This window comes from Pseudopipra pipra, chromosome 14 (assembly GCF_036250125.1).
Source record: "Pseudopipra pipra isolate bDixPip1 chromosome 14, bDixPip1.hap1, whole genome shotgun sequence".
Classification (NCBI taxonomy): Eukaryota; Metazoa; Chordata; class Aves; order Passeriformes; family Pipridae; genus Pseudopipra; species Pseudopipra pipra.
This window is the reverse complement of record NC_087562.1, coordinates 9,989,884-10,012,324: the sequence shown is the minus strand read 5'-3', so window position 1 is coordinate 10,012,324 and position 22,441 is coordinate 9,989,884. Positions and strand designations below refer to the sequence as shown.

General features: G+C 42.9%; 1 protein-coding gene across 3 annotated transcripts; it reads left to right on the top strand.

The window, feature by feature from the left end:
* Positions 1 to 384: 384 nt before the first annotated feature.
* SIAH1 (siah E3 ubiquitin protein ligase 1) lies at positions 385 to 21,961 on the top strand. Of its 3 annotated transcripts, none has more exons than XM_064671139.1 (2): positions 385 to 468; positions 18,533 to 21,961. In XM_064671139.1, exon 2 carries the CDS (start codon positions 18,535 to 18,537, stop codon positions 19,381 to 19,383), a length of 849 nt encoding a protein of 282 aa, XP_064527209.1. In that variant the 5' UTR covers positions 385 to 468; positions 18,533 to 18,534; the 3' UTR covers positions 19,384 to 21,961. The 3 variants fall into 3 exon arrangements, with proteins under 3 accessions (XP_064527209.1, XP_064527208.1, XP_064527206.1); XM_064671138.1 differs by lacking the exon at positions 385 to 468 and adding an exon at positions 638 to 861; XM_064671136.1 differs by lacking the exon at positions 385 to 468 and adding an exon at positions 15,198 to 15,396.
* Positions 21,962 to 22,441: the final 480 nt, after the last annotated feature.

The following is a 22,441-nucleotide window of genomic DNA, read 5'->3' as shown; positions in this document are numbered from 1 at the left end:
ACTGAAAATAAACAAGTCTCTCCTCTGGCAAACCTCTGAATAGCTTCCACAGATGAACAGGGTCCTAATCCAACAAAGTATATGTAAGCACACCAGTAATTACATTTATTCCATCCAGTTTATGTGCTGAAACTTACATATGTATTTAGGGCACTGCTGGACGGGGCCCCAGCCCGAACGATGCACAGTCTGTGCAGAGCCCGGAGGAGGGGTTTGTTTTCAGCAGTCCATTAAACCCTGTGCTGGACGGTACCGGCCTCTCTCGGAGAGGCCACTTTGCGGTTTGTTTTTATTTTTATTTTTTAAAACAGAACTACGAGTCCCTGGGACAGAGCCCGCGTGGCCCCGAGGCCCCGGCCCTGCGGATGCCGGCGCGTCCCAACACCCGCTCCCAGCGCCGAGCACGGGGCGGCCGCCGCCCGGGGCGGGCCGGCCGAGAGGGCTCCGGGTGACCCCGCGGCGGCGCAGGTGAGCGGCGGCTGTGCCGGGGCTCGGGGGCCGGCTGGGATCCCGTGGGATCGCGGAGCATTCCCGCAGCATTCCCGGGGGGCAGCGCGGCCTTTGTTCCCGGGCCGGGCGCGGGGCAGAGCGCGGCCCGCGCGTGCGCGGTGGGCGGCGGGAGCGCGCCTCGGGAGCGCGCTCGCGCGGAGGCGGCACCGGCGGGATCGGGATCGCTCGGGCGCAGCCGGCGCGTGCCCGCGGCCGAGGGAGCGAGCGAGGGGAGGGAGCGCGCGCTGGGCTCGGGCCGCGCACGGAGCGTCTCGGCCGGAGCAGCGCAGAGAGTCGGCCCCGCACGGAGCCCGCGCCCATCGGGGGAGCCAAGGCCGCCTCAGCGGGTCCCGCCCTGCCCGGCGCACACAGGTGAGCGCGGCCCCACCGGGGAGCCCGAGCGGCCGCGGGGGCGGCGGGAGCGGCTCTGCCCGGCGCGGCCCTTCGGCCCCCGCCGCCCGCGGCGGAGGCCCCGGCGCGGCCGCGGGGCGGGCTCGGGACAAGGCCCCGGCGCGGCCTAAGCGCGGCCCGGGCGGGCGGAGCTGTGGCGGGGCCTGCGGGCCCGAGCGGGGCCGGGCGGCGGTGGCGGCCCCGGGCCCTTCCGCCGGGCCATTGTGTGGGTCGGGGGCGGCGGCACGGCCCGGGCCCGCTCCGCCCGGCCGGGGCTGCCCCTTCGCTTTGTGGGCTCGGCCCTGCCGCGCTTTGTGCTCGGGCGGCGCGGCGGGGCCGGCGCGGCCCGGGGAGGCGGCCTGGCCACGGCGGGGCCACGGCGGGCCCGGGAACAGCCTGCCCCGGGAAATGGGCCGCTCGTGGCCCCGCCGTGACATTCCCCGCGAGCGCGGCTGGCTCTTACCTAATCCGGGCAGGGCAGAGAGGGAGGGAGGTTCTGGCTCGTCCCTCGGGTTCCCCCGCAGAATTAAACGCCTGGAGATCTTCGTTCTTTCCCCTTCTCCACGGTTTTAAAAGGACGGGAAACAACAGTGTTTGTAGTGAAAGGCAAAGCATTCTGAGTATTTATTCATCGAGTTTCTTTTTCCGGTGGTGAACTGGTGGCACTTTTGTTATAAGCTCACGTTCATACAGTATTTCTCCAGTATTCTCTCTGCAGTCTCTATTTCAACCAGACTGGGTGAATATTGCCTTTCCCCTGAAAGCAGTTTAATCATATGCTAAATAAATAAAGTGGTTTAATTTGTTTAACCTGGCAGATGAGTGTCTGTTAGGAAGCCCACAGCTAAACCGGACTAGGTCATGGAGGACATGGGATATTCCACGCGCGGGACGTAGTTTCAGTTGTCTCCTAATCTCCCTCCCAAACTCGAGGTTAGCACGGTGCATTCCAGACGGGTAGGGAAAATGGAAGGGAGTCTTCTCAACCCTGATTTATTCAAGCTGGTCTGCAAGAAGATTTGAGTTACTGGGATACAGGTAGACTAATACAGAGAGGCTTTTAGGATAAAACTTGGATTTCTGGACTACTCATTTGTTGCAGAAAATAACTTTGGGGCGTATACCTAAAGCATAGGTCGATTAGTTCTACTTTTATCATTTGTTCTATGCTGTAACATTAGTGTAAAAATCGAATGGTAGAAATCATAATTATGTTATTGTCAGTGGAAACTAATGTTCTTAAATAGCCTTAGTACTTCTCAGAGCAGTGAAAAATTGTGTAGGAAAGGACAAGGATAAGGCTCATCCATCAGTGGTCCAGTTTTAGAAATCTGTTGTGACCCAAGAATTCTGAAACTGATGAAATGATGGGCATTTTTGACCTGGAAGTGCATGTTGTGATGAAGTATCTTAACCATTAGTGTGTCACGTCTGTTGATAAGGTTTTAATGCCACAGTCTAATTAGACTGTACTAAAGGAGTTAGCTCAGAAATTCAGTGGCTCCAACTAAGTAGGTGTGAACTAAGGAAAGTAAATACTTTAAATAACATGAGTACTTTTGATACTTAGGTTTGAATAGAGTTGCTACTGTTTGCTTAGTATGAATTGAGAAAGAAATCCTGCTCTGATGTCAGACAACTGCCTCTAATGTGGAAGAGGGGGGAGCATGAGCATGTTCATATGAGAAGCAACTCTTTTTGGTCTCAAAATTCAAAGAAATCAAGTAGGACAGTTTTATGAACTCTGATCTTCAGATGAAACAGTCTGGAAGACTATGCATGCAACTGCCATGAGGAACATGATGTTCTTAATTTTCAGTTAGAATTGCTTTGCTCTATTTTTCTGTGGTAATAGTGCTTGTAGCCGTGTGTCAGCTTTAAGAGCTGGACTGAGTTTTGCCAAATAGATTATCACTGTGTTTTTTGCTTTAGTGATTGTCTCATTTATGGGAGCCAACCAGAATGGTCCAGGTGAATCAATGGTATTTGTAATTCTGGAGACATCTAAAGAACTCAATCCTTCAGTTGTAGTGCATGTGCCCAGTCTGCAGAAAGCCCAAGTGCAAAGGGTGTTTCCAGCTGCTGGCTGCAGTTACCTGGGTTCCTGGCTGCTGCTTTGGGGCTACCTGCTGCAGAAAGCAGCAGCAGTGAATGAGGATGCTGGCAGGCTCTGGTTCATCTCAGCCATCATGTGGTGCCTAAACCTTAGGATCTCATCTCTGAAGTTTACAGTTTTAAGCATCATGAACATTGTAGATGCAAAAGATTTTTTTTACTGGATCCTTTTTTTTTGTTGTTGCTTTGGTTTTTGAAGGGAAGTTAGCATTAAGAAAAGTTGTTTGACTTTAACAAAAATACACAACAATTAGAGAGATATCATTACCTCAGTAAAATGTTTTGTTTCATTAATAAAAAAATTTGTTGTAAGCAGTTTACTTTTTTTCAAAATGTATGTTTCTTAAATGTTCGGTATCATGATAAAAATGCAATTTTGGTGCATGCCTTCTGTGTACAGTATCACAACATGGACTAGGAACTGATAGGCATATATACTGTGTTGTTACCATGAGCTGTTACTTCAGATTTATCTGAGTTTTTCTTATTAGCACTTAATTGCACATAGCAAAAATCTTCCTAAATCATTGACTTGGGGCAGTTTGATATCAAGCTATGGTATGTTTAGCTGCTAACTAAAGCAGGAAGACAAAACCTGGCATTAATGCCCCATTAACTCTTTAAGTTTTATGCCACTATAGATATATATTCCAGTTCTGATCCAAACTGCATACTGTGTTTCTGCAGTGCTCAGGACAACTATTTTAAATATATGCCCGTGTGAGTGAATATATAAAATGGTGATTCTTTGTGTTATCACAGGAATAATGAGAGATTTGGTTACTAATTCCACAGTGCTTTAATCAGATAAAGTGCTAGATAATTACAGCTAACCAAATGGTCCACTTCTGATTTTGACTTGTTTTTCTTTGTAGAAGCTGAATACAAAAACTGAGGTCGGCTGTGTTTTCAGTGAGAAAGTAAAATATTATTTAAATGGTAAAGCCTGTATTTGTCCTATTGCATCTGGAAATGGATTTCATAAAATTACCATGGATATATTCCAGGGAAACTGTTATAAAAAGAGCAGCAAATTGCTCTACAGACAGTTGTTGTTGACTATTCCTTTTTGGTTTGACTTATCCAGAAACATGTTTGTATCTTTTGTTGTAGCAATTGATGACCTTGCTGAGAGATGAAGAAAAAGAGGGAGAGTGTAGTGATAACTTCTGCTGCTTAAAAAATTAGTCATCAGCTCCTTAAAAGTGAAAGAGAAGTTCTTTGAACTGTGGTTTGTGTGGCTGGCGTGGTTTAACCCTGGCTGGCAAGTAAGTACCACGCAGCCACTCTCACTTCCCCACCTGTGGGATCCAGGAGAGACTTGGAAAAGTAGAAGTGAAAAAAACTTGTGGATTCAGATGAAGACAGTTTAACAGGTAAAGGAAAAGCTGTACACACAAGCAAAGCAAAACAAGGAATTCATTCATCACTTTCTGTGGGCAGGCAGATGTTCAGCCATGGCCAGGAAAGCAGGGCTCCATCATGGGTGATGGTTACTTGGGAACACAAACGCCATCGCTCCAAATGTCCTGCCCTTCCTCCTCCTTCCCCCAGCTCTGTGTGCTGAGCGTGACAGCAGATGGTCTGGAACATCCCTTTGGTCAGCTGGGGTCACCTGTCCCGGCTGGGTCCCCTCCCAGTGTGTTGTGCACCCCCAGCCTCCCCTCTGCTGGGGCAGTGTGAGAAGAAAAGGCCTTGAGGCTGTGCAAGCTCTGCTCAGCTATAGCAGAACCATCTCTGTGTTTATCAGCACTGCTTCCAGCACAGATCCAAAGCACAGCCCCATTCCAGCCACTGCAAAGAAAATTAACTCTATTCCAACCAAAACCAAGCACAGTGGCATGAAATCTTTAAGTTAAATATTTTAAGGTTCTTTTCTAGAGTTCTTTCAGGTAGTACTAAATGGAGCAAAACACAATTTAGTCTTTGATGAAAGACTACAGTTGCTTTTCAAGGTTTTTTTTTTAATGCTGTCAAGGAAGAGCATTTAAAATGCCATGCTTTCAAGAGTCATGTTCAAACATGTGGTCAGATGAAATATGTAAAAGGAAAACTATATATGAAGGAAAATTGTATGTTAAATTTTGCTCATGTAAGGATTGTCCAAACACTTTAACTGCAGTAGGAGTATTTTGAAACAATTTACTAGAGGAGGGAAAGCTTGAAAATAAATTGCATAAAAATTGCTAGAACTGGTGTCTAGCTTAGAAATGTACATGTGTTAAAAGACATAATTTTTGGTTTCTGTTTGCTCTGTATTACATATCTTTCATGAGGGAAAGTTCTGTGTCTTCTGTATTTTGCAAGGGGCTGGCAACTGAAATGTGAAGTTTCTGAGTTCTGTTTTGTAGTTCTTAGTACACCTTGCTTCATGCTGAAATGTGATATAGGTATTAGTTTGAAATGGGGTTTAAAAGTAATTTTTTCCTATGATTTTTCTAAAAGTCAATGTTATTTGTAAAATATGTGGTTATTTGCTGTTAACACATCAGTGTTAGGAAAGAAGAAATAATAGAAGATGTAGCACTGCACAAGCTGTGGCACATCCAGGGTACAGTTCTGCAGTAGCTAAAAACAGTTTCTGTTGGACTGCCAGTGTTAACTTGCAGTGTTTCTGCCACCAGTGTGAGTGGGGCAGTTTTAGTCCCAAGTTTAGTTGCCAACTCTCTGCCTGTGAGGAATGGGTACCTGTGTGCTGGGTCACTGCCAGAGCTGCAGGTTCAGCTCTGCTGCAGGAGCTGGGGGTGTGCTCAGGAGCAGTGGAGGTGAAGACTTGGGGCTAACAAGGAATGGCCATGACCTCCTTTGCCACTTGGTCTTGGTGTCTTCCTGGTGTGCCAGTGCTCAGGTAGTTGTGCAAGACTGATCTTGTTGAATCCACTACCTTAAAAAGAAAGAAAACTAGTGGTACAGGGCAGGCAGCACAACCACTGGTGTTGGTGGCAGCCTTTTGTTTGTTGTAGAAGTGGTGGCACAGTCTGACATGCTCTGTGTGTGCCTGGCACTGGGGAGCCTCTACCTACTGGAGTGTTCTTTGTGCTGTAGACAAACCATGTTCTTCACGGGTTTGTAATGGTATCTGAAAGCTCTTAAGAAATACTGTAACTGAGCAGTTCTTAAAAGTGCTATTAAAATATTTAAGAACCTTTAAAACATGTAATGTTGCTACTTTCTCTTTGAAAGATAATGTCTGTAACTCCCTGTATCAGCTTAGATAGTCCTTAATCCTGTCCTTAGTTCTGTAAAAATGGATTCTGATTTTTTTTTTGAAACCTCACTACCTCTTGTAATTTTTTTTTTTTTTTACCAGATATAGGTCTGCTACAGTTTCATATTTTAATCTTCTTAAATTACCTAATATTGTTTTGGAAATGATGTGTGAAACATGCTTTGATATGCATTTGTGTGTTGATAGGTATATAACCTAATTTTTAAATTCATGTAAAGTTGTTCACTTTTGCCTATACTTGAGCCTTAAGTTTTGCTCCTTTCCATCTTCTTATGTGCAGTTGTCTTCTTTTAAAAGCTGTGAAAATGCTCTGCTCAGCTAATATTTTGATTTCTGAATGACCGTTTATTTTGAAATATATATGCACATATATTTATATAAAAATCTTTAAAGTCACAAAATGACTTTCATTCACAGGAATTTTTCCCTCTTTTTAGTGCATGAAGGCGTTAACTCAATGGAGAGTTAATTTGTGTAGGGTTCTTCCCTCCGTGGCCGATATCTGTGTGATTACACAAGTGTGGTGAGGATGTAATTTGGAGACTGGTTGCACAGGTGTGACCAGGAATCATTTGGCTGGCAGATGTTGATGGTGTACTATAAAATTTTAGTCTGGCTTTGTGCTAGGTTGAGTGTAATCATTAGAAAGGAAATTTTACAAATAAAAAATGGACATTCTTCTAAAACAGCACCTGTAAAGCAGTAATTTTAAGAACACTTTTGTGCATATTAAAACCAGCTGCTGCCTTTAACAGTTTTATTTTAAGATCAGGTGTTCCATTTAAGCCAAAGTTGTTCCTCCATGTACTGTTGTAGTTCTTCCATGGATACAGGGGCTTGTCTACTACTGGAGTTGAGCGTGGGCAAAAAGAGCGTTTCATGAAGCTGCTCCTTAATGAGAATATGAGAGTAGCCTAGGGTTGTCCATGGAGCTTTACATTTTTTATTTCCCAATTTTTGAATGCTTGACCTTCCAACCTATTGTATTTTGGTAACACTCCTGTAAAAGAAAAAGGCTAAAAAATACTGAAGTTTACAGCTGTGCTTTAGATAGTGAGTCACTGCTGGGATTTGGTGTTCAGGATTCAGCACTGCAACATAGACTCAGGTTTTGATTTTTACTACATAATGGAGGAGAGGACAATATTTTACAGAGAAGGACATAATGATAAGTCTTGCATTTAGAAAGTGCAGATAAAGAGAACGTGAAGTAGCAGAAAGATACATCTACACCTGTCATTTCCAAACCTTTTATAATATCTTGTGTTTTAATTTCTGGTGCAGACTCAGGCCTGACTTCAGAGTGATTATGGTTGAATTTTAATTTTGTATGCCATGAAGCATTTTTCAGGCAATACAGATAAGTGAAATAGTGAGTGCATTTTACTTGGCATTTGAGATGTACCTGATCAGAATTTAATGGCAATAAAAGAACATGTGCTTCTTTTGCCTAAGAGCTTTTTTCTGTTGAATTTGAATCACTTGCTTGAGAATCTGGGTACTTGGAGCTTCCCAAAAAAAGCTGAGGGAATTTTTTTGGTAATACAAGGATCCCTCTTATGAAAGGTTACTTTATTTACCTTTCATAAAATCAGGAGGCCTTCATATTAGATACTATAGAAGTAGTGAGAAGGGTGTTGCCAATGTCTCCCTAATTTGTCTCTTTAATGTACAAAATACTGGAGTGAAGAGAGGGCAGTTATCCATATGTGAGCAGGAGCTGGAAAGTAAACAGTGATTGAAGTCTGATGATTGCTAACTATAAAAACTGAGATGTTAAATAATTTAACAGTGTCTTTTAGTGTGTAATGATATTTAGTTATTACTAACCTGAAGTAAATTCAAATAAGGTCTAACAAGGTTAATTTAGTATCCTTATCAAGTCGTTTCATTCCCTTTGCATTAATGTCTGAGGCTCACAGCTACTTGTGGTAGCTTAAAACCTGTAAGAAGCAGGGAAGTACTTGCCCATGGTGACTCAGAAGCTTGTGACAGAGCAGGAACTAACCCCAGGTCTCCCCTGCCACAGACTTCTGCTCTAGTACCACTAATGGTGGGTTTGGTTGGGGATTTTGGAAGGTTTCAAGGAATGCTCAGTCTTTTCATGTACCTTGGTGCTGTGTGCAGTCAGCAGTTCCAGCCAGGCCTGGTCGCTGTGCTCGGGCTGGACACTTGCTGGGAAAGAGCTCTGATTTGGGAGATAAAGCTGCATTTTAAACCTGAGGTTCTGATGAAAAGCTGTAGAACTTTTGCTTTCTGCAGCAGTGACCAGTCTTGGCTACAGACTTGGCAGTAGTCAAGATTGAGAATTTGAGTAATGTTGTAATAATGATTTTAAAAAATATTTAATATTGTGGTAGTTGAATCCTTGTTCCACAGTTTTACAGAAACAGTTGATTCAGAGTGGATGAGTGGAGAAAAACTAAGTCAAATAAAACAGTATTGATCTTAATTGAGGCACACGTGCTTCAAAGAATGGATGCTAGAAACACAAGACATGCAGAAGGTGGGAGTTTAAAGAAATGAAGTACTGAAAAGAGTGGAACCATCAGAAATGTGAAAATCTCACTGTAATTTTGTACTTTTTTTACTAAAGCTGTATATTTCTTTCAATGTAAAAAATTTCAGTGTTTTCTCTTTTCTGCCTGTGGCCTATCTTAGATTTCCACAGCTCTCCTTTTGAATTAGTAGCATACTAGGAAAATCTTACTTCCAAAATGCAGAAATGTCCATTTTAAAAATACAGACTTGATCCTTTATGTTTTAAATGTTGTGTTTTATTCTCTTTGTGATGTGTATCTGTAATAAAATAAAATAAATACCTTATCTTTATTGGACATTCTTCTAAATATTCTTTCTTCTGAAGGTTAAATGGATTTAAGAGAAACCCAGATTTGTAAAAACTCTCACTCAGAATGACTAGAGAATCTCTGTATGTTAGTACTAGAGGTTCTGAAAAATTCATAATTTCTGAGGAGTTAAAAGTCAGGCCTCCAGTGTCACTAGTCTGTGTTCTACAACGCTGGGTGTTATTTATGTGTAGATTCCATATCTGACATACCTTGGGGCACCAAGGGCTGTTCTCTGGAATGAGTATCTCTGTTCCCCAGGCCCTCCCCTCCATATTTGCCCTCTGGGGTTTAGATTGCCATTCTTTACAGGACTTCACTGTCACCAGGACTGCATACAAGAATACAGAACAAATGAAGGATCACAGGAATAAATGATTATATAAAATGGAAATATATATGAACCTCAGCAATGAACAACATGGAGGGATCTTTATAAAAATAGTCAATGTAGGTCATCCTGTCCTGACTCTTTCTACAAGTGGCTTTCTGTGTCGTGGTCAGGCTCTTCTGGAGGCCAGTCTCTCTGCAGGCCTCCTTGGTCAGGTGTGGTTATTTTGATGGTCTGCTCCCTAGTGCTGTTAAGTTATGCAGGGAAAATATTGAGCATGAATTTGAATTGGAATAGTTATCACAGAAAGACTTTGTAAGTGAAGACACATCAAAGTACAGGTACTGGTGTAGTTGAGCCTTACTGAATTAAGGTAGGTGCTTCCATGCCACACCCTCTTCCCTGTGTCTGCCACAGACACAGGAATGGTGATGCAATATTGCATGGCAGTTACAGCATGCAGTGGAGAATATAGGCTTTGCAAAATCAGCCTGAGGAGAGAAATACAGCCCCCAAAGTGGCACACTTGGTAGGATTTGCTGTGAATGTTTACAAAGGGATTTGGGTTTGTTTTGTTTTTCCTTTTTTTAATTCTAATAGAGTGTGATTGTATACAGAGCCCATCTATGATACCTTGTAGAACAATTAAGTGCTTCCTGTTTAGATACTTGTGAAAGGCAGTATGTGTTAGAGCATGAAAAATAACTTGCCTTTTTGTTTTTCTGGTGCTGTTACTAATTCACTTTGTAGCTGATCCTCCTGTATGCCTCTTAATTTTTATTGCAGCATTGTATGTCTAGAACTTCTTAAAAGTTAACTATCTCCCTGTGTTTATAGACATTATTTGGCTGAATTATTGTTGGAAGATGATCCTGATGCAGCTCAGTTCAGTGTGCGCTGTTCACAGTGAAAGGAAGCTAGGTATTACTGAAAAATTAAAAACTGGTTTCCCTGTTATGTATTGTTTGCATAGAGATACCTGTATTTTTATAGGAAATTTTTCTTTATTTTGAGACCTGTACTTCTGCTTTATCTCCATGAGCTGTCCCGTGCCCACCCCATGGCAGCTCCAGACGGGCACGGTCCATTTGGTACCTGAGAAGGCTGTGTGGGACAGCTCCTGCTTTGAGTCCATCCCGTGGGGTTTGGTGCTGTAGGTCCATGTGTGAGATGCTGGAAATGCAGGTGTCCTGTGTCATTGGCTGACTGGCACTAGGGACACAGAGCAGGGACACAGGGAAGGCAGGAAGGAGAAGGCTTTTGTCACAGGTACCAGGCAAGAGTGCCCAGGATACAGCCTTGGGCAGTGTTTCTTTATCCCCATCTTCACACCTCTGTAGGATGTGGGATTTGGCAGTGTCACAGCAAGATAAGTTATTGTCTTGTTTTTAAAAATGAAAATGAAAAATATGGTAAAGTCCAGTTTGGAAGTGGTCCATGTCTTCTTAATGCAAGTGCTTAGTTTTGATTTTTATTGTATTTTTTTTTAACCATGTATAGTTTCACTAGCTACTTTGAGGCTTAACTTTCTTTTATTATAATAGATTGCCAAATATCAATAATGTTTGATATTGTTGCTTATACCAGTTTATTTAATGTATTGCTGAATTTCCTTTTTCTCACAGTGGCATTTGGTAAATTGGTTTTAGTGTAGCTTGAATTTTCAGGAATTTCCTTGATAGTTCCCCTAGCTTTTGCTTTCTGTCCTGCTGCCTTTCCTTCCAAGTTCAAAAGACAAGAGACATAGATGTCCTATTTTGCTTTATAATTTGTTGATGGTCTGAATTTCCAAAGAAACCTGCTTTCTTATTTAGTGCTACATATAACTCTAAGACCTAGGAAGGCTTGGATGTTCTCCGATTATACAGTACAGAGGGAGTGGTACAAACTCAGGTTTTGGCCAGTGAACAGACATTTTTAGGTTTTGAGGTTTTATCAGATAGTTATATTTTCTCAAAACTGTGTTCCTCAGGTTGTCTTTGTTTGCAAGGCTGGAGTAGCACAGCAGTATAATCTCCAGTATTCCATGTTAAATTGGATGTTGAAGCTCTGTTTGGCTACAAGTTATTCACTTTTTATAATTGGTGGACCTCTTTGTTGCATTTAAAAATTAACACTTCAGTCATAGTTGTTGTTTGCTAATGTGATTTTTATGTGGTTGTTGTATATCTTCTATAGGACACTGTTCCTTCTTAATTTTACATTACGAAGTTGTTGTAGAAAATCTTTAATAGCTAGAAAAAAAGCACCTCCTGGGTTGATGTTTAATATTCTGGCATATCTATAGAGGAGAAACAGTGTTAGTGATGAAGCAGAAATCAAACAGCACTAGCCAAACTCAGGGGTTTGTGTTGGATTAGAAACAGGTCACTGCCATTTGGTGGGTGTAATAATACCATTTGTGTTTACATGGTGCTGTTTGTATCTGCATCTGCCACATGATCTGTGTTGAATTTGGAGAGGATCTGATTGTCCACCAGCCGTGACTCAGTTGGTGACTGTAGTGTGTAAGGGGAACACCTGGGGTGAGTGTTAAGGGCTGGTGGCTCGCTGCAGGGATAGCCATGAAGACAATAACTGATTCCATGATTGTATGAATCCACTGGGATCTCCTTTCCTGGTGATTGGAAAGCGGGGTTGGTAGGGTGAGGTGCAAGGAAAAAAGATACCTACATTTTCAAGCAGATTGGGTCACTGCAAGGTAGTGGGAAATGTTGAAATTGTGTGTGGAAAGGAGATGAGCTGGACAGATGATATTTTGGAAAAGGAAATCATCATGAGACTTTTTGTAAATTTTGTAATTTTATTTTGGTCTTATTTTATAGTATCGTGTTACATTGGATTGATCTAGCTGTTGCTTATTATGCAGAAAAAGAGAAAGCCCTGAGGTGTCTGAAATAAATAGCATAGTTAAGGGCACTAAAGAAAACAGTCTCTGGAAGGGTTGAAAAAATTCATAATTCATTATTGTGTTATATAGTTGATTAATAATTTATGTCATGAACTGTCTTGTGAAAGTGTTGAAGTAGGCCAGGAGGTGCAGAGGCTGTGTCTGAGCTGGGATGCACCATGTCAGTGTCCAGGGGGGCAGAGCTGCAGGAGCAGGCCTGTGTTTGATGCTGACTGTGCCAGGCCCTTGGGATCTGAGAGAGTTGTAAGAGATAAACTGATGGACTTCAACGTGGAAAAACCTTGGGCCCTAAAATGTCTTTTAAATTAAACAGAAATTAAATATACTAATTTCTTTTAAAATATTTGCAAGCTTTTCTCTAATACAATCTGTGCATAATACACTGGATGTGTTTTGACTGCTGAAGTGTGAGTTAGGTGGTGGTGAGGACAATATATATTATTTTCAACAGAGCTTGCTAAAACTTCTTTCCCTTCTGTTTTGCTGTGTGTTGACAATTATGAGTGCAAGAGGGGACAGAGGAAAGGTAGATTCCTTGGACAATTACTTTCAGAAATAGTAAGTATGTGTAATAGAAGAGTTGGCTTTTCCATAGTGCTATAGATGATGTCCTCAGTAGTTTGAGTTCTCATAATTGAGCAGTATTGGCACAAAACTGGTATCCAGAGGTTTTTTCACATAGAGTTAGCCTAACACTACTTAAATCTTAGAGTTCTTATTAACACCTGTTTAATGAGTATTTAGAACAGTTAATTAGCTTTTGTGTTTTTACATTCTTGCTAGTATTGCATCTTGAAAAAAGTAACCTGTGTTTTTCACAACTTTGAACACTGTCCTGTTCTCATTTCCAGTGCTCTGTAAACAGGGTATTGTGTTTAAAAAGGTCTCATTTCAAAACTTGAAAGATTTTCTGTTTGGTGGTGGCTGTAATGCATTAGGAGTGCATTTTGAATGGAAGTCTCTGAATTCAGTTAGTTCTGAAATGTAATAGAAAAAATATTTTATCCATCACATATAGACATTTGTGATAAATCATTTTATCTGTCCTTGTATCACGCTTAGGTGTGATGAGATGAGAGATTTTTTTCCCCTTCCATCCGTTAAGATGACTATACAGAACTTTTGTGGGGTTTTTTTTGTTCCAAAACTAATATTGTTACCCTCTCAAAAGCAAATTAAAGTGTTAAACACAAGTCTAGTCTTGATTGGGTGAAGATGTGAGAGAAGATACGATATCTGATATGAGAGAAGTGGATGGTGTTAAGTTGGATTTGTCAAAGGTGCCCTGTATTCCAGTGAAGCGCAGGAGATGTGATTTCTAGAATGTGTCTGGAGGTAACACCTTGGAAAGGTGGGAAGCTGAAAGGGTATCAGAGTAGTCCTGTATACTGTTGTTAATTCCCTGGCATGTCAAGTATGGCATCTTTGTGAACTTCACTTGAAACCGCTCTCCGTGGGCCTGAGCCTCTGCAGAGCTTTTCAAACAGTGGATTGGTTGTGTCTTTTCATTGTCGGTGTTTCTGTTACCTGCCCGGGGTTCCAAAGGCTCTCTCCCCTCAGGCATTGCACACCCTGCTGCAGTGGAGCAAAGCAAGTGCAGCATTAGCTGTAACCTGTCCAAGGGCCCCGGGGTTGCTTTGGGGACAGCTCTGTGCTGCAGGACAGAGCCCAGGGCGTGTTCCAGACACTGCAGAACATGCTCTTCATTTCTCAAAAGCTGTTTCCGTGCAGATTTTCTTCAGCTTTTCTGTTCTGCTCAGAAACTTTCTTGACTCTTACTTGGTGGGATGATGGATATTGCAAGTTTGGGGATGAGGCTGAAGGAAGCCTTGTATTGAATTGGTAGGTTTTGTTTATAGTAGTTGGGCATTATTGGCATGTATTCAAGTCCTGATACAAGTCTTCCTTGAACAGAACTTGGATTTCAAATAGTAAGAAAGCATTTTTACAGATAATTTTCTCTACCCTGATACTGTAGCCTTACTTTTTATGTGACCAAAACAAATTATTGCAATGTGTTGTTCTGTTGCCTCCACTGAAAGTTGTACTTCGATGATCTTATAATCATTACATCAGTATTCCATAAAGTCTAAGATCATCTGAGCCCACTGTGTGCATCATGCAAGCGTGTTGACTTGGTTTTCAACTCCTTTATCCTTAAACTGTTCTAAGTTTTTTAAGAATCTGTGTGAATATTTAAATATGCCACATTTTCCTTGAGATTATTAGGCTTTTGCTTATTGAATAATGGAGAAAATTCCTGTTGAATAGAACTTTATAGGTCCACAGTGAGAAATGCTCATCTGAGGAGTATCCTTGAAAGAGCAGGAAGTGAAGTTCATGTGTTAAAAGAGTTTTGAGCGGATCTGTAGCTTTTAAAGAATTTTTTAGGGAGGATGATGAGCTCCGTCGGCGTGGAGCAGGGGGCTGTTGGTCAGGTCCCGGCCGTGCAGAGGGAGCTCCGTGTGCGGAACGCGCACGGCTGTGGGGACACGCGGTGCCGGGGCAGAGGCGGTGCCGCCCGGGAGGAGACGGGTCCCCGTGGGCTGGGCCGGGTCCCCGTGGGCTGGGCCGGGTCCCCGTGGGCTGGGCCGGGTCCCCGTGGGCTCTGCCGGGGCTGGGCCGGGTCCCCGTGGGCTGGGCCGGGTCCCCGTGGGCTGGGCCGGGTCCCCGTGGGCTGGGCCGGGGCGGGGCCGGGTCCCTGTTGGCGGGGCCGGGCCGGGCCCTCCCCCGGCAGGCACAGGCGGGGCGGGGCGGGGCGGGCGCGGCCCGGCGGTGCCGGGGGAAGCTCGGGGAACCATTTTGGCGCCGGGGCCGGAGCGGCCGCAGCGGGGCCGGGCCGTAGATGGGGCCGGCGGGGCCCGGGGCGGTGACTGCCGTGCGCGGCGCGGGGCCCGCCGGGGCCCGGGGGCGTTCGGGGGGGTCCCGGCCCGGCCCGCGCCCCCAGCGCGGCTGTGCTGCCCCCACACGCCATGAGCTCCGCCGCGCCACATGAGGGGCAGAGCCGCCTCCGGCGGGCCGTGTTCCTGGAAGGGCGTCTGGTCTGCGTGTCTGCCGGGGAGTAGAGCCTGCAAGGGGAAAGGTAGCGACGTTACCTTGCGTTATCGCAGCATTAAAAGCTGGGGTTTAGGAACTGTGAAGTCGCCTCCCTCGGGAGGTCTCGGTAGCCTGTGCATGTCACCTTCCGCACAACACTGGCGAGAATACTTTTTTATCAACAGGTCGGTGCGTTCTGATGTCATGAAGGACAGTTCTTCTTGCTTTACAATTAGGAAATCTTAAAATACGTTTTCCCCGTTTTAGTCGTGGTTAGATTTTTTCGAATATGTGCAATCTTCTGGATAATTTGAGTTAAAGGAACTAATAGTCTTGAAAATGACACCTAGTATGCCTTAGTTTATCACTGTTGCTTAGAGACTTATTCCCAGTGTGTGCAAATATAGATAACGTAATAGCAAATATTGTCTGTAGGGAGTAAGGGGGTTGTAACTAAAAATATCTTTAAATTTTGTTTCCAGTTCTGTAGTTGTTTTTCCTTGGTTTGTAAACAAGTCACTTGGTTTGTATGGTTTTCATAGTTTGGTGGCTTAAATGTATTACGCTGTTAGAAGTTTTACTTGTGATTGACTTATAGTTTTTAACATAGCCATAAAAAATTAACTTCTCTGACTTTTCTGTTATTATATATTATTCATCTTTATGTTAACAAGAGTGATGAAAATGCAGGCTTTGGGCAGGTTTAGGCTTGGTAAATTACAGTTAATAGCTTTATCCAGCTTTTTCCTTGCATGCTAATCATCTCAGTGGTCTGGTTCACATGTTCCTGCTCATTTTCATTCCCTGCTTGTGTGAGGTGCTCGGCTGTGGAAGGTGTGTGTGAAGGCTGGTCACACAGTGATAACACACAGTCCTGTTCTCCAGTGCTTCCAGAGCTTAGAAGGCTCAAGTGGGAAATGCATCTGTGCATAAGGTATTTCGCAAAGTTTGTAGGTTGCTTAATTTAACTGTTGCATGGGCTCTGAGAGGTGTAATTAAAGACACCCGAGCTCACCCAGCTCGTCAGACTGCCCAGGGAACTGGTCTGACGCAGTGGTTTTCACCAGTGTTATCTGCGGGTTGCTGGGGATCCCTGGATCAGGACATACAGGGTCAGGCAAGATCCAGCACACACAGCCTTCTGAAACGTGGGTGTTAGGATATTTGAAGGGAAGCATTTCCAGAATTGTACATGTGCCTGTGGCTGTGATTCCCAGGCGAACAGCAGGATCTGAGTTGGTTCTCCCCTGTACAGTCACTGCTGTGCGTTTGTTCCAGAGCAGGGCAGGGTCACGAGCTCCCACCCGCGGGTGCTGGGGAAGCAGCAGCACTGTCTGCTGCCAGAGGCCTTGCTGTTCAAATCCCCTCACTGGGGCAGCATCACTTCCCCAGAACACATTCTTGATTTGTCACAGACATCCTAAACTTTTTCATCTGAGCTGGAATGCCTCACAGTAGGAAAATGTGGCCAAAAGACACAAATATTCTTGTCATATCTCTATATTTAAGGTCCAGCACTGAAAAACCAGTGCATGGATTTTTTTTCCTGAAGATGGTAGTTGGGTATTTCTAGACCACCAAACCTGAGATGAAGCAATAGAATTTGAAGAGTTGAGAAGATGCTGTTACTGGGCTTGTGAGACTCATAAAATCAGTGACTGAGTATCCAATCTTAGACACTCATGTTTTTCTAGCTCTGGACTAAGGAGAAGTGCTTCTGTAGAGGAATTTGGAATTGCCTGTCTGTGATTACTTTTGAATGTCAAGGGATAAGTCATTTTGCAAGTTGGAATCTCTTAGTTCCCCTCCTTTGTGCCATGAACAGTGCGTGTCTTGCAAAAGCATGCAGAGTATGCTGCTCTGAGTTATCTGGTCCAAGTATGAGTAAGTTTGTGGGTGAAATGATGCTAAATATGGGAAGCTTGCCTATTGCCTAATATTCCCATGTCAAATAGCAAGGAGATTAAAGATGAGGTTTATTTTGAGAGCTTTATACGTACGTGACAGATACAGAGCTAATGTACTCGCAGAGAGGCACTGAGGGTGGCTGAGAATTGTACTGTGGAACACAGGCCAACTTTGAGTAGTGTTTTGCCTAACTGTCCTTAACCTACAAAGGTAATGTTTATTTTTTCAGAACTGCGTTTATTTTCTCGGGTAGCACTAATAATTCCTCTTGCACAAGGAGGAGGAGAGTTAGGGGTTGTAAAAAGTGTAGCATCCATAACACGTTAACAAATATGGTACTTGTACCACATCTGTAGGAGTGCTCAAGCAGGCTGTTTGTCAGACAGCTGTTAGACCTTTGTCACCTTTGTGTGGGGACAGCAGAAAGAAAAACTTCAGTGGGAGCTCCACTGAATGTAAGGCCTTTTCAAGGGACTGCAAATGTTTGAGTTACTTACATGGTAAAATTAACTCTCAGATTTAATCTTTTTTATTTCTTGTCTTACTTGGGAAATTCAAGAAAATAATTGCTTTGTTTTTCTTTTCTGGTATCCTCACAAATGGTTTAGTTCAGGAATCTGAAGCAGTGGATGTGCTTTACAAGATGTGGGCCCAGTAACAGAGTATTGAAAACGAAGAGTCACTGTCCTATCCTGGGAAGAAGGCAGGGTAGCAACTGTCTGAGCTGTGTTTTGCCTTGCTAGTGTTTTTCAGCTTTTTTAAAAAACAGTTGTACAGTAAATATGATTACTGAGAAGGTCATGTCCAGAAAATCTTTTTTTTTTTCATTAAAAATGGCCAGTTTGTCATACACAACAGCTTAAAATCCAGCCTTAGAATTGTTCCATAGTGCTCCGAGTTGTTACACACAAGTGATCTGGGTGAAGCATTTCATAAGTGCAGTATTAAAAAAAGCAAACCAACAACAACAAACTTATTTTTAGCATATCTTTACTTATCTCCCTTGCAGCTTTCAATAGATAAATTCCACTGCAGAGCACTTAATAGAACTTCTTCACTTGTTAAATTTCCATGTCATGCAAGTGTCTGCATCGAATGTGCACAACTGATCTTTGTGCGTAACATACCCATGAAATACAGTTTGTGTTACGTGGGGTTTTTTTGCTTTTATTTCTGTCTTTTCTCTTGAAGCTTCTTTGTAAGTGAGGAAATTCTGTGTGCAGAGGAAAATACAAGGTGGTTAGATATTAATTCTTTTCTCTCTTGTGTTGCAGACATGAGCCGTCAGACTGCCACAGCACTCCCCACGGGTACCTCCAAGTGCACGCCATCGCAGCGGGTGCCCGCGCTGACGGGCACCACAGCCTCCAACAATGACTTGGCCAGTCTCTTTGAGTGTCCCGTGTGCTTTGACTATGTGCTGCCACCCATCCTGCAGTGTCAGAGTGGCCACCTGGTTTGTAGCAACTGTCGCCCCAAACTTACGTGCTGTCCGACCTGCCGAGGCCCGCTGGGCTCCATCCGTAACCTGGCTATGGAGAAAGTTGCCAACTCTGTACTATTCCCATGTAAATACGCCTCTTCCGGCTGCGAGATAACTTTGCCACACACGGAAAAAGCAGACCACGAGGAGCTGTGTGAGTTTAGGCCTTATTCTTGTCCGTGTCCCGGTGCTTCATGTAAATGGCAAGGCTCCCTGGATGCTGTGATGCCACACCTGATGCATCAGCACAAGTCAATTACAACACTGCAGGGAGAAGATATAGTGTTCCTGGCTACGGACATTAATCTTCCTGGTGCTGTTGACTGGGTTATGATGCAGTCTTGTTTTGGCTTCCATTTCATGTTAGTGTTGGAGAAACAGGAGAAATATGATGGTCACCAGCAGTTCTTTGCAATTGTACAGCTGATAGGAACACGCAAGCAAGCAGAAAACTTTGCTTATCGACTCGAGCTAAACGGGCATAGGCGGCGATTGACTTGGGAAGCAACTCCTCGGTCCATCCATGAGGGAATTGCAACAGCCATTATGAATAGTGACTGCCTAGTCTTTGACACCAGCATTGCACAGCTCTTTGCAGAAAACGGCAATTTAGGCATCAACGTAACTATATCCATGTGCTGAAACGGCAATCAAACCTCTTCAGGCCAGTGTTTAAACCGTTGCATTTAATTTAGCAGAAACTAGGGTAACCATCTTTGACTGTCAGACAAATTCTTTGGTAGATGGAGGGTAGACATAAATGAAGGTAAATAAAAGGAAAGGCTGTTAAATTACAGGAAGCAGTTGCATGTAGTAACTAATATATTTAAAATAAGTCAACAGTAAACCACTGAAAATATATATACACCCAAAATGGGCATCTTTTGTATTAAGAATTGATTCTACAGGAAATGTTGTAAAATAATTCTAAAAACTTGTTTGTAGATTGATTGTACTGTTGAAAAGGATACTGTTTCGTGTTTTTGTTTGTGTTTTTTTCCTCCCCCTTTGACTGACAAGCCATGTTGAGCGGTCTGGTCTCTGGCCGCTGCTTCCCCTCCTCCTCCCACCCCCTCTTTGTAAGTCACTACATAGTATTGCTGCTGTTTGTGTATATTTTTTGTGTATTTGCTAATTTTTATTAACTTCTAGTTTTTCATTAAATAAATATGACTTTCTTTTCTGTAATTCAGGTTTTTCTCTTTTTTGTATCTTTTTAAAATTAATTACAGGTGTCATCTTTTGATATGCATAATTGCTATGGTAAAACTTATATTTCTGTATGTTTGGTAAATTTTGTCTCTTTCCAGTAGTCAATTCATTGGTGATACTGTTCTTAATTGAGCTATTTGTGAATGTACTGAACTCGAAAGGAGTGCTTATGTTCAAAGATGTGTCAGGAAAGACAGCTCCTTTAAAAACAGGCCTAGATGTTGTTGTACTTTGAGTTATCTTCTAACAAAAATGAACAATTATTAAGAATTTTCCGAATTTAAAAAAAATAATAATTCACATTTCAAATTTAGAGATGCTTAGAAACTTGATTGCATCCTTGTATTTGTTGGTTTGCAGTACAAAGAAGGTATTGTATTACACAGTATTTGTAATTATAAAAGAAGACCATTTGTTTAAAAAAAAAAAGGCAGGCAGTGAGATGTTTTCAGTCTTTTTATATTTGTCATTAAAAGAATACCTGGCAAATTAAAGAAAACACAGCCAGCTTCTGCTTTTTGCTTTAGCTCAAAGTTTGACACATTGATGCTCTTGCTCAGTTTCTTGTTTTCGTGTCTTTTGGTTGTTACTAAAGCAACTGTCTGGAAGTGACTTTGTATATCATTATGGTGACATGATGCACATGACAGTGCAGATGAATCTCTTGCAGGTGTTTCACCAGCCCCAAAGCTCTGTTTGGGCTTTTTGCAGACTGCCTGTAGGTGAAAACCTTAACCACAGCTGTATGTGGCATTTGTGTTACAGAACAGAGACAGACAGAAAAGGGGAAAAGCTGCTTCATCTCAAGCTGTTGGAAAGAAATCTTTGTCAAACCTAGTCTAGCAGACGCCCCTTGGGGAGGTAGTCTGGCTATTGATACTTTTGTAACACATTAAAATATGGTTTATTTACTGTGCACTGTCTTAACTTTCTTATGAGAAGTTGATTTGTTAAGACAACTCATTATTTTGATGCATGAAGAGGTAAGTAGTTCCACAGGTAAGGAACATAAAATCCATTGGGTTGGATTATTAAAGTACTACAGAAATAGTTGGCTTCATGTAGTAAAAGTTTCACTCTTAAAATCTGATACTTAGGCTGTTTGACCTGTGCACAGATGTAATTTAAAAGATGTACTGGTACCTTGTGACAGTAGATAAGTGCTTCCAAAAGTCTTGCAATCTAGCTTTTTTTTCTTCTTTTGAATATACAACTGTTTGCATTTTGCTAAATTCAGTAATTATTCTCACCTAAATAAGCTTGTCACATTTACCTCTGTTTTGTCTTCTGGTCTTTGACAGACTTTTGGCAAAATACTTCAGATCTTTTAGAGGAGGCCACGGGTCCCCTGCTCACTGGTGCCTGGCTGGCTGGACTGCTGTCCTCCTGCCAGCTGAGCTGCCTCCAGCTCTGGTTTTGTTTAGGGGAAGGCAGGGGAGAACCCGAGGGTTCCCTCCAGCCTGACACGTGCCCTGGGAGAGGTGTGCAGGGCTGGGCACTGTGTCTGGAGGGGTTCAGCTTGGGTTGTGTCCCCAGGAGAACTGTGACTCTGAGAACCTTGTTGTGCTGATCTGCAGTGAGTTTATCTAGGCTGGGATGGCCTGAAGGTCAAGACTGTACTTCTGAAGGGGACTTCAAGAGTGGCATTTGCAATGAGCTCCAGGAGCTGACTGGTGTGGTCAGACAGGTTGGTTCATGTCTTACAGATGACAAATGCTATAGCATAACTACTGTATGCTGACTTACTGTAATGTAAAATAGTACCATTTGGTGTTTAAAAATAAATCTGTATAAAATGCTCAATGTCCATCATCAGATGGAATGATTAAAGAAATTACACTTAGGCCCAGATCCTCAAAAGTATCAGGAGCCTAATTCAGTGGATCTCCTCTAAAGAGTGTGAGGATCTGGTAAGTCAACTACACTGTTATATATGAAAAAAAGAAAACATACTAGAAATCTGTACAGTTTACTACCTTATCTAAAATAAATGGTGTATTAAAGCCTGGCATTGTCTTAACATTAGCTATTTATTTTAGAAAGTGCTGTTTTACTTTGCTGTATTGGGAAAGCGTATTCAGATTTGTCTCTAAAAGATGAAATGCAGTAGACCTTGCATTTGTCTGCTTGCACTACCTCTGTGGTTTTCATTGCCCTTTAAAAAGAAAGCCTTAAAATGTTTGACAAATGTGGATGTAAATATTCGGGTTCTGTTGTGACAGTTCCTGCTAGTTCTTGTTTGCAGTAGTGCTTTAAAATTAAAGCAGGTGAACAGTTTTGTATTGCTGCCTGTCCTGTTGTTTTATCCAGAATCTTTCCGAAGCTACTGTGATTAAAGCAGGAATGGACTAGTGGGATCCTTACTCTCTAGCAATTCATAGTGTGGACAGAGGAAAGGAGCTACCACTGCTTTTTTTTTTTATCTCTGATAAGCTTTGGCTATTTCAGGGTATTCTTCTGAGGGCCACGTTTAATATCAGGTCCATTT